The following is a 17,364-nucleotide window of genomic DNA, read 5'->3' as shown; positions in this document are numbered from 1 at the left end:
ATTTGTGCTATATATTTGCTTCATGGTAATGTAAAAGAATTATGCCTGAGCGAATTGTCCCTTTAAACAATTTTACGATTGAACATGTATCTGGTAACGTTATTATTTTTATCTTTACTTTTGCGAATCTACAAAATTATCGATCTAGTTTTACGATCTTGTTTTACCCATTCCCATTTTAAAAATTAAAAGCCGTTTCGGAAAGGTAGTGGCCCTTTAATATATTTTGGCAGCAATAAATTTTTACAATTTCTAATGACCCATGAAAATAAGTGAAGTTTAATTGCATATGGAAATAATTTGGTCTTCAGTAAATATATACCAGCAAATCTCTCTGTTCCCTAAGCACAGCTAGTATAGGCTTTCACTAAAATATACCAGGACAAACAGCTACCTGAAGTAAGATGTAATGATATTTAATATGGTATGCTGACTATATATTGTATACAAAATATGGTATATTATATACTCAAATAATGCATAACTTAATTATTTTCCTGTCTATCAATCACCGTGACCCAAGTCTTTTTATAAGCAACCATAATAAATTTTTCATATTATTGGACAATAGCTGATACAAAGGGTGTACAAATGGGTTATGGTTCCTAAAACGGTAATTTGTCTAAAAAGTATTTGGACAACATAGCTGATTGGAATTCATGTATCTGATACATGTACAAAAACTGATATTTTTTTGGAGAAAAAATTGCCTCTGCAACTTCATTATATGCCGATGCAACTTAAATAAAACAACATATTGTCTAGCAGCAGACAATGACATGTCCTATTTTGGTTTTTACATTAGACCTTACGGACTTACATGGTCAGTACTAAATGAGGTAATCAAGTTTATATGGTTTAATACCAGCAATCATCAATGTCCAGTAACTCCTTACATGAACGACCGTCTGATGAGGATCTTTCTGCTGTTTTTATGAGAGATACCAAAATGAGAATGCTACATCATCTAAGTCAAGAAATTACCTATAAAGCTTTATGAATAACGATAGCTATATATATCATTTAATTTGATATTACACTCGGAAGATATAATTATGGTTAATGCAATATCAACAAGAGATCCCAGAGGGATCTTGGCGCCCACCAAAGAATGATCTATATCTGACAAAGGAAAGATGGATCTTTTCTCTACTTTTTAAACTTTTTCAAACATACTACATATAAAATTTGAGACAGATCGCTCAGTACCTTTTGAGAAATAGCGGTAACAAACTTCAACTTTCAAAATCCAAGATGACTCCTTGGCGGCCATCTTGTTGATCAATCGGTCTCAAATCACAATATGCACAACTAGGGCCCTAGGGGAACCTACATGTGAAATTTGAGAAAGATCCATTCAATACTTTCTGAGAAATAGCGATAACAAACTTTGAATATAAAAATCCAAGATGGCTGCCTGGCAGCAATTTTGTTGACCGATCGGTCCAAAATCACAATATGCACAACTAGGGCCCTAGGAGAACCTACATATGAATTTTGAGACAGATCCCTTCAGTACTTTCTGAGAAATAGCGATAACAAACTTTGAATAACAAAATCCAAGATGGCTGCCTGGCGGCCATCTTGTTAACCGATCGGTCCCAAAATGCAATATGCACAACTAGGTCCCTAGGGGAACCTACATATGAAATTTGAGACAGATCCCTTCAGTACTATCTGAGAAATAGCCATAACAAACTTTAACTATCGAAATCCAAAATGGCGGCCATCTTGTTCACCGATTGGTCCAAAAATGCAATATGCACAACAAGGGCCCTAGGGGAACCTACATATAAAATTTGAGAAAGATCCCTTCAGCACTTTTTGAGAAATGGGGATATCAAACCTTAACTATCAAAATCCAAGATGGCCGCCTGGCGGCCATCTTATTTTTCCTATCAGCCTCAAAATCTGTATGGCACAAACAGGGACCAAGGGTAACCTCCATGTGAAGTTTGAACAAAATCCCTTCTGTAGTTCTCAAGAAATATCGATAACAAACTTCAACTGCCAAAAACAAAGATGGCTGCCTGGCGGCCATCTTATTTTTTCTATCAGCCTCAAAATCTGTATGGCACAACTAGGGACCAAGGGTAACCTCCATGTGAAGTTTGAACAAAATCCCTTCAATAGTTCTCAAGAAATATCAATAACAAACTTTAACTGCCAAAATCAAAGATGGCTGCCTGGCGGCCATCTTGTTTTTCCGATCAGCTTCAAAATCTGTATGGCACAAATATGGACCAAGCTAGGGGACCCTCCATGTGAAGTCTGAACAAAATCCCTGCAGCAGTTTTTAAGAAATAGTGATAACAAGCATTGTTTACGGACGGACGACGGACCACGGACGCAGGGCGATTTGAATAGCCCACCATCTGATGATGGTGGGCTAAAAAGAATGTCAGCCTAAAATTTTCGGGAAACAACAAAGATTTCAAATGACGACTGTTACCTGCCAGAAGATACTGATGTTAATGTTAATCTAGGGATGTTAACTAGAGCGTTATTACTTTAATGATTAATGCAGCACGCTACAGGTAATTCTATCTAGGAGTGTTTAAAACATTACAACGTGCCACAGCCGTGGAGATAGAAAAAACAAACAAACAAACTAACAAAACAAGTGATGACTACCATTTTCATAACTTGAGAAGTGATTTTCAGATACAGGGTATTGCAAATGATATACAGTACTGACTCTCTTAGTGTCTGTGAAGTATATTGAAATATTTAGCTTTAAGTCCCCATAAAGGAATGAAACCAGGGTTCTGATCCACCATATTAAACGAATCTATACTAATCTAAATTGACACAATTCTTTATGACATTATGCATATGTGATCTACTTAATTAATAATGCATACACAAAGACTGTCATCTATAACAGTTGTTTAAATATGGACATGATACACACAGAAAGAAACAACATCTGGCTTCAAATCACAACACACAGTAGTTATAAATATATATCAAAATGCTTAGTCATTATGACGCAACAGATTTCTAAAGGTAGAGTAAACTTGTCCTTGGTTTCAATTGCTGACAAGTTACACGCTCATTGTTTAATACTGCATGTCATGTGATATATGATTAAGATAAAAATCCATGTGGGGGTCATCCAACAGCTAGAAAGGTCATGTTGACTTGAAATTGCCATGTCTTGCAGTCATCATTGTCACGTTCCCCTGTGTGTAGAAATTATTACATTCAAAATGCTACTCCTTACATACCAAAGCAGATTTCATCAAAATTAGCCTAGCCATATCTTCTATAAATGAAGCTGTTCTGGCTAATGGTGGACAGTCAGTTAAAGTACATAGATAATTCCACAATTTGGTCCTGATAATGTCCTTAAAATTGTACAAAAAAGTTCATATACATATACCAGGAGAATGAATGCTGGAATTCTTCCCAAATGATGTTACAAGGAGATGAGATGATGTTTATTTGTACCACTTATGTCTTAACATCTCTCAATTGGGCACCAAGAAATGCGAGTAGTGAATTGTGAGGATCTGGGTAGTTGAAAATAACTGTTGACCTAAAAATGCCTGGAATGTGACGTTGATCAGCTCCAGAGTTCAGGAAGAGAACAGGGAAAAATCTCTTGTTTTGTGCGAGGGAATGTAAATGTTCAGCAAAGGCCTGGTTATAAATGTACTTGGTGTGGAGATGGCAATTGGTAGGATGTGCCACAGCCGCTGCCTGCTCCTGTGGTCTCACGTACTGAAAGTACTTTGGTGAAATACAAAAGACCAGGAATGTTGCATTATGGACTTGGTATTGCAGCCACTCTAGGGTATTGCTGAAGAATTGTCTCAAACTGTTCTGTTCGTCTAATGACGAGGGCTGGGAGATAAGCTTCCGAATTGTTTGATCAAACATATCACATTTCACACTGTAACCCATTTGTTTCAGCTTTGCACCAAACTCCAAGACCTCTTCTAAGTGTTGTTCACTGTCGTCAGCAAATGTGAGAAACACCTTGATCTGATCTATAAAATATAGGATAAATTATGTTAATGAAGATTATCTGCAACGGTCTGTCATCTATTCAAGCATTGATGTCACTATTTTTTAATTTTATTGGGGTATGAAAAAAGAATTGTTTGCAAACTGTGTGAATCTGCGTAGCGGATTCTAACAAAAGTTTGCAAACAATTCTTTTTTCATACCCCGATAAAATTTAAAAATAGTGACATCAATACTTATAATTAATTTTACACTCTATTTGATAAAATGAAGTATGTTTAATGTAACATTATAGTGGTATTTCAAGGGATTCTTTTTTCCGAATCAATACGCAACGTCAATGTCTCTATTGTGACGTCACGATAACGTCGGGGTTTCGTGCCATTCTCGGATTTTTTTTCATAGTGGTATGCAAAAAAAATATTGGCCAATCAGAAAGTCAGATTTGGTATGAAAACAAAGAAAAATTAATTATATTATATATAAATCATGAAATAAATTCCTTAAAAAAGTGAAGTGCTTAGATACAGTGCATTATTGGTGAAGGTGGTCAGCTAATATACTGCTTACTGCTTAATTGGCAGTCAGCTTATATTAACAAGACAATTGACATATCTTAGGTTATTCATCTTGCTTGTCAAATATTTTCCAATGTTTATTAAAAGGATGATAATATTTGAGTTTTTTTTGCAAATCTGTATTTTGCAATCTGGCAATAAGATAAGATATGGTTGAATCATAACTGATTCCTATTTTACAGATTTCCACTTCAATGTTCTGTGAAATCGTGATAATATTATCCCCACTACAAGAGGCCCATGGGCCTTAACGGTCACCTGACATCCAATAGTAATTTGTCATTTAAGGGCCAACATAATAGCTATGAGGGACTTTAACACATGGTGTGTTAATTTTTTTTTCCCTCCTGTATTCAACACAGAAGCTGAAGTAAATATGAACTGACGTTGATGAAACTCTGTATGCAATGAGGTCTTGGATGAATTTGTATACTGGAACAATTTACCATAACTGACATATGGTTGTTATTTTTCTTTCTAATTTTATCATCCTATGGTCAGGTGACCTAAAAATTTAAGCCATCTGGACCCCACTGGGCTCCACCCCTCAGCCTTTGGGGATGAGACAGGGTCAAAATGACATAATAGCAAAATGTCCTCTTGTGGTTATAATTTGAATCAAAAGTTTGAACAATTTCCAGTAGAAAATAAACAAAATATACCCAAGAAGTATTCAATATAAACTATAGCAAACTAAGCCTCCTCCCCAGGGGCAAACAAAGAGGCCAAGGGTTATAAAATTCACAATTCTGATAAAGCACCACAATATCTTTAGAACACAAGGTCCAATAATAGCATTATTACAAAAGAAATGAACTATATAATATAGTTACCGTCGAAAAATTCCCTTTTTCAAACTCATCCTAGATCTTGTTGATATAAGGCTACATACAGAGTTTCATCAAAATCAGTTCACATTTACCAAAGTTATCTTGTTCACAAGCACAATGATAAAATTAGAACAAAGGGCAATAACTTGTACGTTACTGTCGAATAATTCCCATTTTTGAACTCGTACGAAATCTTGTTGATATAAGGCTACATACAAAGTTTCATCAACCTAGGTTAACATTTACTCAAGTCATCGTGTTCACAAAGTAAAGTTAATGCACGATGGACAATAGGCTATTGCAGTAGGTCACTATGACGAATGGTCAGGTGACCTAAAAATAGTAACAGTGACCTTGACCTTGACCTGGCAATCCTGAAACTGTATCTTGTCGAAAATATTATGGTCCTTTAAATTTGTGTGAAGTTTGATCAAAATCACTCAAGGAATGAAGCAGCTTGAGCACTGAAAAGGATTTTCTAAAAAAATTAGTAATGAAGACCTTGACCTTGACCCTGTAACCTTGAAACTCAAACTTTTTCAGTCCTTTGTATTTGTATGCAGTTTGATCAAAATAACTCAAGGAATGAAGCCGCTAGAGTGCTGACAAAGAAATTATCTAAAAATAGTAACAGTGACCTTGACCTTAGTCTGGCAATCTTCACACTCAAACTTGTCCGAGATATTATGATCCTTTGTCTATGTGTGAAGTGTGATCAAAATCACTCAAGGAATGAAGCCACTAGAGTGCTGATAGGGATTTTCTAAAAATAGTAGCAGTGACCTTGAACTTGATCCAACAACCCCGAAACTCGAACTCGTCCGAGATCTTGTTAATATAAAGCTACATACAAAGTTTCATCAATCTCGGTTCACATTTACTCAAGTTATCGTGTTCACACCTAAAAAGTTAACGCATGATAGAGTACTGACAAAGAAATTATCTAAAAATAGTAACAGTGACCTTGACCTTAGTCTGGCAATCTTCACACTCCAACTTGTCTGAGATATTATGATCCTTTGTCTATGTGTGAAGTGTAATCAAAATCACTCAAGGAATGAAGCCGCTAGAGTGCTGATAGGGATTTTCTAAAAATAGTAGCAGTGACCTTGAACTTGATCCAGCAACCCCGAAACTCGAACTCGTCCGAGATCTTGTTAATATAAAGCTACATACAAAGTTTCATCAATCTCGGTTCACATTTACTCAAGTTATCGTGTTCACACCAAAAAGTTAACGCATGATAGAGTACTGACAAAGAAATTATCTAAAAATAGTAACAGTGACCTTGACCTTAGTCTGGCAATCTTCACACTCAAACTTGTCTGAGATATTATGATCCTTTGTCTATGTGTGAAGTGTGATCAAAATCACTCAAGGAATGAAGCCGCTAGAGTGCTGATAGGGATTTTCTAAAATTAGTAGCAGTAACCTTGAACTTGACCCAGCAACCCCGAAACTCGAACTCGTCCGAGATCTTGTTAATATTAAGCTACATATAAAGTTTCATCAATCTCGGTTCACATTTACTCAAGTTATCGTGTTCACAACAAAAAGTTAACGGACGACGCACGACGCACGACGGACAAAAGGCTATCGCAATAGGTCACCATGACCTATGGTCAGGTGACCTAAAAATAGACAACTTTATGGTACATGACAACTGTATAACATGAAATGTTGGTTGTGTAGAAAGCTTTGTTGTTTTCATGGTTGCTGTGAGACCACAAGTATAAAAATAACAAAGGACTAAGTATGTATGTTTTAGGCCCTTTTTGGCCCCTAAATCCATGAAATTCGAAATTGTTCTCTAGTATTTAAATTATGGAATTTGATATAATTAGTAATCCCTAATTTAATTGTAATGATTTTTTTTTTAATTTTTGCAGCTTTAGTCTCCATGATAACCATTTGGTGGATTTGGGGGCCGTACATAGTCCTTTTGTTTTTTATATAATTGTCACTAATGCTCCTTTAAGGTACCATGATTATTACAATCCACGAAATGGTATGAAAGTTGCAGACCACAAAAGAAAGTATACACAAACATTTCGTGTCATACAGTAAATGGATACATAGTCACTAGCTGCAAACTTACTATTCATAGACCTCATGGGAGCTTGACTTTTTGTTTGTAACTCAGTATTGCTCCTGGATCGCCGCACACCATCACTGCAGTTGTCCGAGGAAGAGAAATCCTCTTCTGTGCTAGAGAACTGGTTCTCTAGGGGATCAGAGTACCGTCGCTCAGCATCAGTTTTATTACTGGGCTGACTGTAATTTGAACTCTCAACTACTTGAAGTACCTTTGTCTCATCAGAATCCTCATCATCACTACCCATTTCAGATGGAGGGTACCAACTTTCTTGTGATCCTTTAAACCCCTCAGCAGCTGCTAAACCTGTGGCAGCCATTAAGGATTCCCTCTTTATAGACCGCGGACAGGTGCATTGTTTCAGATCTCTGACCTCACTGTCTTTTCCCAAGTCATTAACAGGGGAGCAAATTCGATAGTTATGGTTCGGATCATTCTGAAGTGTTGCTGGTTCATTGTGAGCAAAATTGTAACAAGGGGTGGGGGGCACTTCTCGATATGATATTTGCCTGTTAACTGTTGGATGTCGGCAGGGCTGTTTAGGAATAGCACCATTGTGTGGTCCAAGCAGAGGTGATGCTCGTGTGTCCGGCGTCTGCAAGGAGCTGCCTTGGTAAAGTGGGAGTTGCACTGTAGATGTACTCTGACCGATGTGTGGAGGAGGGCACTGAGGTTGCATAGCAACAGAATCTCTCATGTTAGCTCCACGTGGAACAAAATGTGATTCATGTTCTCTCCGAAAGAGTGTGTTAGACATTTGTCTATTCTGAGGCATCAAATTTGGTGATTGAACAACAGACCTACAATGCTCACTGGAGGGCACAGCATGAATTGAATGTTCACAATTTGTGGAGTGTTGGTGGTGGTAAGTCCTTTGAGCAGACTCCATGGAGGAAGGATGGCACCGCGGGTGTATATTGTTGGAATGTATGCTGGCTGTTGTTACAGAATGTGATGGTTTACAATCAACACATGTACATCGATGTTCTGTCATGGGCCTGCCTTCACTACAAGGTTGATGTATTCCTGCTCTCTGTCTCTCTATGATTTCTGAAAAATAAACAATAAATATCTAAGGTTATTTCATATAATGCCTAGAAATATATAATACCTCCACATCTTTACGCATCGCTAGAGATCACGGTTGCTTTGTTTGTTTGTTTAATTATTTGTTTGATTATTTTAATGTCCTATTAACAGCCAGAGTCATGTAGGGACGGCATCCTATGTATGCAGTGTGTAGTGTGTGTGAAGTGCGAGGTGCGTGTTTTGGGAAACTGTGGTATATTCATGTTATGTCTTCTTGTATAGTGGAACTGTTGCCCTTTTTATAGTGCTATATCGCTGAAGCATGCCGTCGAAGACACCAAGCAACACACCCCACCCGTTCACATTATACTGACTACGGGCGAACCAGTCGTCCCACTCCATGTATGCTGAGCGCAAAGCAGGAGCAGAAACCACTTATATAGACTTTGGTGTGTCTCGGCCAGGGGACAGAACCCAGAGCCTTCCTCATAGGGGCGTACGCTCAACTCAAGGTCAAAATTGAGGCGGTGCCAAGGGAGGCATTAGGAAACATAAAGTCAGTTAGGAAGAAGAGAAAAGATAAGATCCTAAATTTAGTCGCCTTTTATAATCATGCAATAGGGGCAGCAGGTACAATTCTAACACCCTACCTGCATGGCCACGGCTGCACTAGCGAAGAGAAATCAACCGTAATTTATGAACTGAACTGAATTTGAATTCTAATACAGTTCAATTTCACCAAAATTTCATTTCAATTAAATTGTAAAGGGATTAAACAACAGACAATGCCTATGTAACTGCTCTCCCTAATACAGTTCCAGAAAACAAATTGAGTGCCAAATTTAATTCCACTGAATTTACATTGAACATATTGATTTAAGTTTAACCTCCTATTAGCAGATAGGCCAGCCCCCTGATAGTTTCCCTGGGGAAAGAAATTTAAAATAGAGATATCTTTAATTGAATTACAGATATCCCCCACCCCCCACCTCTCAAATATTTTTAGGTGGGGGGAACTATTGGCTAGCTGATTCTTTCCCAACCTCAATATATTTTCAGCAGGGGGGGGGACTGTAGGATAGGCTAGCTTATTCTTTCCCCCCTCTCAATTATCTTCAGTGATCATCAGGGGAGGAGAACTATAGGCTAACTGATTCTTTTCCCCCTCCCAATTATTTTTAAAATCAAACTGTACAAAACAAATTTTCTTAATATTCTGGTTTCTAGTCAACTTTGTTGATAACCTGCATTACTAACCCAGATATGCGGATATATTTTGTTAGTAAAACTATTACTTTGCTAATTATTATATAAGCTACAAGGATGAATTGTAACTTTGTAAGGACCAGTAACTTTCAGTCTGAACAAGTAAATTCCAGGGTCAGCCGGTCCTTAGGACCAGCAGGACAAAATCCCAAAGGGAGAACACTGCCAGTACCTAGAGAAAAACCACAGACCTACAATCAGAACCTGGCAACTGCCCCACATGAGATTTGAACTTGTGACCCAGAGATGGAGAACACAGCCAATATTTCCTAACCTAAATTTCAGGTCAAGAAATCTTGACCTTAAATTCACCTAAAATTGACCAGAAATTCTGGTCAATTTCAAGTCAAAATTTCTTGACCTGAAATTCTGGTCAATTTCAGGTTAAAATTTCTTTATCTGAATTTCAGGTCAAATTTCAAGAGAAATTCTGGTCAATTTAAGGTCAATTTCAGGTCAAAATTTCTTGACCTGAAATTCTAGTCAATTTCAGGTTAAAATTTCTTGACCTGAAATTCAGATCAAATTTCAGGTGAAACTGGTGAATTTCTGGTCAATTTCAGTTGAAACTCTGGTGAACTTCAGGTGAACTTCAGGTCAATTTTAGGTTACAAATTATTGGCTGTGTATGTTGGACTGTCTGAACCACTCTGCCACCAAGTCCGCAACTAAGACGTAAAAAGCTGTGACTTTACAATAGTGGTATTACATATTTGTCTATTTTATGGTTTAATTAGGTAAGCCAGCTATGTAATAGTAATAGAGGAACTTACATGAGTCCCTATGTAATATGAAATTTTCAAACTATTTACACTGTAACAAGCTTGATAAATTTTATATAACAAAGTCACGAGTGTAAGATTCTATGAATCACATAACTTTTATTTATAGAAAAATAAGTGCATGAAGCTTTTGTCTCTATATAAAACAGTAGAAATCCAGCTCAGATGTGACGTTTCTGTCTACTGAAACAATCATGCGAAGTCATATATAGACTAGAAATTGTCACCGGGACAATTTGACGGGCTTTTCACCTAAAGGTTCTCCGTTCAAGGTCATTCATAACACACTTGGTAGTGCTTATAAGTTTCAACATACCAAAAGTCCAATACCAGGTCTTAGACTTTGCAGAACTTTACAATAAGTCATTTGAAGATTTTACAAATGTTAGCCCCAGTGCCCTTGGATATAATAGGTCAAGGTCATTCACATTAATAAACTTGGTAGACATTTATATCAGCATACTTTATGCTTAATATTAGGTCTCTAGGCCTTCTAGAAATTGAGAAGTTTTTTTAATGATTTTGCCAAAAAATTGCATTTTTGAGCTTTGTCCCTTATTTCCAACTGGAAGTTGACGTTTTACATAGAAGTGGTATTTGAATTAACTATTTCATTTTTTATTCTACATAACATATCCAAAAATGAAAGAAATTGGCTTTGTGGTTAACGAGCTACGGCTGTCTCAATGAGCTGAATTTTCACAGGATTACCGGTATTTTCATAGCTGTACAATCACAAGCACTCTGTGACTTTGGATGAAGGTCAGGCTCGTTTATTTTTTCAAACCTGATAGTCAATTACCTAAGCTTACTTCATGCAAAAATATGAAGCCTCTATACTATGTAGAACTTGACAAGAATATATTTTGTGATTTTCACCAAAAACGGCAATTTTGCACTATGAGTCAATGATCAACCAGAACTTGTACGTGGAAGATCTTGTGTGAGTTTGGGTTTGATTGGACTGGTTGAATAAGAGGAGATGTTGAAAAATTAATATAATTGTCGAAATTTGCAAAAATTTCTTTGTTAAATATCAATTATGTCATAAAAAATTGAGTTTGAAGATATCAAAATCTTCAGAATGGCATACTGCATCGATGTAATGCAAAAAAATTGACTGAAATTGAATGAAAAAAAAAAATCTAAAAATAGTAACATTAGGTAAAATTTGACCTCTAGCGAGCTGTTTAACGAGACATATTTATTATAAACATGTAACAGGGAAAAGTTTGATATGTCCATTCCCTACAATAAAATACCTTCATATTTAAAATAGCCTTCATATCTTTTGAGTTATAGCAGTTTTTGTGTTTTTAGGTTTTCTGTCATGGCAGCCATATTGGAATTTTTGACATACTTAATTTTGTTCATCGGACACCTTCAGTTACATGGCTTAAGCACACTGAAATAATTTTCATCTTATGTCCTACCGTTTGTCCGATAGAGCATTCACAAAAACAGGAAGAATAATAATAATAAGAATAAGAATAAGAAACTTAACAAAAACAATAGGTTTTTTCACCATTTGGTGAAAAGCCCTAATTATGATGTCAAATCCATATGTGATATCATAATAGTGTTATTACACAAGTCATGTGTCTTACGTTATTTATGACATGGTGGTATGACATATGGCTGGACGGGCCAGTTATGTGATAAAAATACAATGTTCACATGAAGAATCTGTACAGTTATATACTGACCTTGCCTGGAGTCATTGAGCACAGTTAGACAGTCCTCCAGGCCCATGTCCTGTAGTACTTTATACACTAAGTCTAACGTGATCCCCGGTCTGTGGACACAGTACGAGTCAAACAATGCTAGTGTTGGACCATATGGTTTGTGCTTCATCACCTGTCAGAGAAGAAAAGAATGGTAACACTTGTCCTTGGCCTAGAAGTGTAAGTCAACTGGTACCCTCTACCTCTCTTTGGACACCATGGCAACCAACATCTTTACTAGTCCACTAGTTAACTGATACTCCCTTACCCTCACAGGAGACCATGAAAACCAACATCTTCACTAGTCCACTAGTTAACTGATACACCCTACCCCTCATAAGAGACCATGACAACCAACAGCTTCATTACTCCACTAGTTAACTGATACTCCCTACCCCTCAAAGGAGACCATGACAACCAATATCTTCACTAGTCCACTAGTTCACTGATACTCCCTACCCCTCATAGGAGACCATGACAACCAACATCTTTACTGGTCCACTAGTTAACTGATACTCCCTACCCCTCATAGGAGAACATGACAACCAACATCCTCACTAGTCCACTAGTTAACTGATACTCCCTACCCCTCATAGGAGACCATGACAACCAACATCTTTCCTAGTCCACTAGTTAACTGATACTCCCTTACCCTCATAGGATGAAAACCAACATCTTCACTTGTCCACTAGTTAACTGATACTCCCTACCCCTCATAGGAGACCATGACAACCAACATCTTCACTAGTCCACTAGTTAACTGATACTCCCTACCCCTCATTGGAGACCATGACAACCAACATCTTCACTAGTCTACTAGTTCACTGATACTCCCTAGCCCTCAAAGGAGACCATGACAACCAACATCCTCACTAGTCCACTAGTTAACTGATACTCCCTACCCCTCAAAGGAGACCATGATAACCGACATCTTTACTGGTCCACTAGTAAACTGATACTCCCTACCCCTCATAAGAGACCATGACAACCGACATCTTCACTACTCCACTAGTTAACTGATACCCCCTACCCCTCATAGGAGACCATGACAACCAACATCTTCACTAGTCCACTAGTTCACTGATACTCCCTAGCCCTCAAAGGAGACCATGACAACCAACATCCTCACTAGTCCACTAGTTAACTGATACTCCCTACCCCTCAAAGGAGACCATGATAACCGACATCTTTACTGGTCCACTAGTAAACTGATACTCCCTACCCCTCATAAGAGACCATGACAACCGACATCTTCATTAGTCCACTAGTTAAGTGATACCCCCTACCCCTCATAGGAGACCATGACAACCAACATCTTCACTAGTCCACTAGTTAACTGATACTCCCTACCCCTCAAAGGAGACCACGACAACCAACATCTTCACTAGTCCATTAGTAAACTGACACACCCTACCCCTCATAGGAGACCATGACAACCAACATCTTCACTAGAGTACTAGTTAACTGATACTCCCTACCCCTCATAGGAGACCATGACAACCAACATCTTCACTTGTCCACTAGTTAACTAATATTCCCTACCCCTCATAGGAGACCATGACAACCAACATCTTTACTAGTCCACTAGTTAACTGATACTCCCTACCCCTCATAAGAGACCATGACAACCAACAGCTTCATTACTCCACTAGTTAACTGATACTCCCTACCCCTCAAAGGAGAACATGACAACCAACATCCTCACTAGTCCACTAGTTAACTGATACTCCCTACCCCTCATAGGAGACCATGACAACCAACATCTTCACTAGTCCACTAGTTAACTGATACTCCCTACCCCTCATAGGAGACCATGACAACCAACATCTTCACTAGTCCACTAGTTCACTGATACTCCCTACCCCTCAAAGGAGACCATGACAACCAACATCCTCACTAGTCCACTAGTTAACTGATACTCCCTACCCCTCAAAGGAGACCATGATAACCGACATCTTTACTGGTCCACTAGTTAACTGATACTACCTACCCCTCATAGGAGACTATGACAACCAGCATCTTCACTAGTTCATTAGTTAACTGATACTCCCTACCCCTCATAAGAGACCATGACAACCGACATCTTCACTAGTCCACTAGTTCACTGATACTCCCTAGCCCTCAAAGGAGACCATGACAACCAACATCCTCACTAGTCCACTAGTTAACTGATACTCCCTACCCCTCAAAGGAGACCATGATAACCGACATCTTTACTGGTCCACTAGTAAACTGATACTCCCTACCCCTCATAAGAGACCATGACAACCGACATCTTCATTAGTCCACTAGTTAAGTGATACCCCCTACCCCTCATAGGAGACCATGACAACCAACATCTTCACTAGTCCACTAGTTAACTGATACTCCCTACCCCTCAAAGGAGACCACGACAACCAACATCTTCACTAGTCCATTAGTAAACTGACACACCCTACCCCTCATAGGAGACCATGACAACCAACATCTTCACTAGAGTACTAGTTAACTGATACTCCCTACCCCTCATAGGAGACCATGACAACCAACATCTTCACTTGTCCACTAGTTAACTAATATTCCCTACCCCTCATAGGAGACCATGACAACCAACATCTTTACTAGTCCACTAGTTAACTGATACTCCCTACCCCTCATAAGAGACCATGACAACCAACAGCTTCATTACTCCACTAGTTAACTGATACTCCCTACCCCTCAAAGGAGAACATGACAACCAACATCCTCACTAGTCCACTAGTTAACTGATACTCCCTACCCCTCATAGGAGACCATGACAACCAACATCTTCACTAGTCCACTAGTTAACTGATACTCCCTACCCCTCATAGGAGACCATGACAACCAACATCTTCACTAGTCCACTAGTTCACTGATACTCCCTACCCCTCAAAGGAGACCATGACAACCAACATCCTCACTAGTCCACTAGTTAACTAATACTCCCTACCCCTCAAAGGAGACCATGATAACCGACATCTTTACTGGTCCACTAGTTAACTGATACTACCTACCCCTCATAGGAGACTATGACAACCAGCATCTTCACTAGTTCATTAGTTAACTGATACTCCCTACCCCTCATAAGAGACCATGACAACCGACATCTTCACTACTCCACTAGTTAACTGATACCCCCTACCCCTCATAAGAGACCATGACAACCAACAGCTTCATTACTCCACTAGTTAACTGATACTCCCTACCCCTCAAAGGAGACCATGACAACCAACATCCTCACTAGTCCACTAGTTCACTGATACTCCTTAACCCTCATAGGAGACCATGACAACCAACATCTTCACTAGTCCACTAGTTAACTGATACTCCCTACCCCTCATAGGAGACCATGACAACCAACATCTTCACTAGTCCACTAGTTCACTGATACTCTCCCTACCCCTCAAAGGAGACCATGATAACCGACATCTTTACTTGTCCACTAGTAAACTGATACTCCCTACCCCTCATAAGAGACCATGACAACCGACATCTTCACTACTCCACTAGTTAACTGATACCCCCTACCCCTCATAGGAGACCATGACAACCAACATCTTCACTAGTCCACTAGTTAACTGATACTCCCTACCCCTCATAGGAGACCATGACAACCGACATCTTTACTGGTCCACTAGTTAACTGATACTCCCTACCCCTCATAAGAGACCATGACAACCGACATCTTCACTACTCCACTAGTTAACTGATACCCCCTACCCCTCATAGGAGACCATGACAACCAACATCTTCACTAGTCCACTAGTTCACTGATACTCCCTAGCCCTCAAAGGAGACCATGACAACCAACATCCTCACTAGTCCACTAGTTAACTGATACTCCCTACCCCTCAAAGGAGACCATGATAACCGACATCTTTACTGGTCCACTAGTAAACTGATACTCCCTACCCCTCATAAGAGACCATGACAACCAACATCTTCATTAGTCCACTAGTTAAGTGATACCCCCTACCCCTCATAGGAGACCATGACAACCAACATCTTCACTAGTCCACTAGTTAACTGATACTCCCTACCCCTCAAAGGAGACCACGACAACCAACATCTTCACTAGTCCATTAGTAAACTGACACACCCTACCCCTCATAGGAGACCATGACAACCAACATCTTCACTTGTCCACTAGTTAACTAATATTCCCTACCCCTCATAGGAGACCATGACAACCAACATCTTTACTAGTCCACTAGTTAACTGATACTCCCTACCCCTCATAAGAGACCATGACAACCAACAGCTTCATTACTCCACTAGTTAACTGATACTCCCTACCCCTCAAAGGAGAACATGACAACCAACATCCTCACTAGTCCACTAGTTCACTGATACTCCCTAACCCTCATAGGAGACCATGACAACCAACATCTTCACTAGTCCACTAGTTAACTGATACTCCCTACCCCTCATAGGAGACCATGACAACCAACATCTTCACTAGTCCACTAGTTCACTGATACTCCCTACCCCTCAAAGGAGACCATGACAACCAACATCCTCACTAGTCCACTAGTTAACTAATACTCCCTACCCCTCAAAGGAGACCATGATAACCGACATCTTTACTGGTCCACTAGTTAACTGATACTACCTACCCCTCATAGGAGACTATGACAACCAGCATCTTCACTAGTTCACTAGTTAACTGATACTCCCTACCCCTCATAAGAGACCATGACAACCGACATCTTCACTACTCCACTAGTTAACTGATACCCCCTACCCCTCATAAGAGACCATGACAACCAACAGCTTCATTACTCCACTAGTTAACTGATACTCCCTACCCCTCAAAGGAGACCATGACAACCAACATCCTCACTAGTCCACTAGTTCACTGATACTCCTTAACCCTCATAGGAGACCATGACAACCAACATCTTCACTAGTCCACTAGTTAACTGATACTCCCTACCCCTCATAGGAGACCATGACAACCAACATCTTCACTAGTCCACTAGTTCACTGATACTCTCCCTACCCCTCAAAGGAGACCATGATAACCGACATCTTTACTTGTCCACTAGTAAACTGATACTCCCTACCCCTCATAAGAGACCATGACAA

General features: G+C 39.1%; 1 protein-coding gene across 2 annotated transcripts in view; it reads right to left on the bottom strand.

Annotated features, from left to right (window-relative positions):
- Nucleotides 1–668: 668 nt before the first annotated feature.
- Nucleotides 669–17,364, bottom strand: part of LOC138329539 (uncharacterized) — a 34,125-nt gene continuing 17,429 nt past the window's right edge. For both annotated transcript variants that reach the window (XM_069276602.1, XM_069276603.1), the window contains exons 3-5: nt 12,259–12,409; nt 7,479–8,525; nt 669–3,995 (exon numbers count right to left, since the gene is read on the bottom strand). In XM_069276602.1, the coding sequence (XP_069132703.1) occupies nt 3,457–3,995; nt 7,479–8,525; nt 12,259–12,409 (1,737 nt within the window). In that variant the 3' untranslated portion in view covers nt 669–3,456. The remainder of the gene's footprint in view (nt 3,996–7,478; nt 8,526–12,258; nt 12,410–17,364) is intronic.

The sequence above is a fragment of the Argopecten irradians genome, chromosome 8 (assembly GCF_041381155.1).
Source record: "Argopecten irradians isolate NY chromosome 8, Ai_NY, whole genome shotgun sequence".
Lineage (NCBI taxonomy): Eukaryota > Metazoa > Mollusca > Bivalvia > Pectinida > Pectinidae > Argopecten > Argopecten irradians.
The sequence above is the reverse complement of the archived record's forward strand: the minus strand, read 5'-3'. Positions and strand labels throughout refer to the sequence as shown.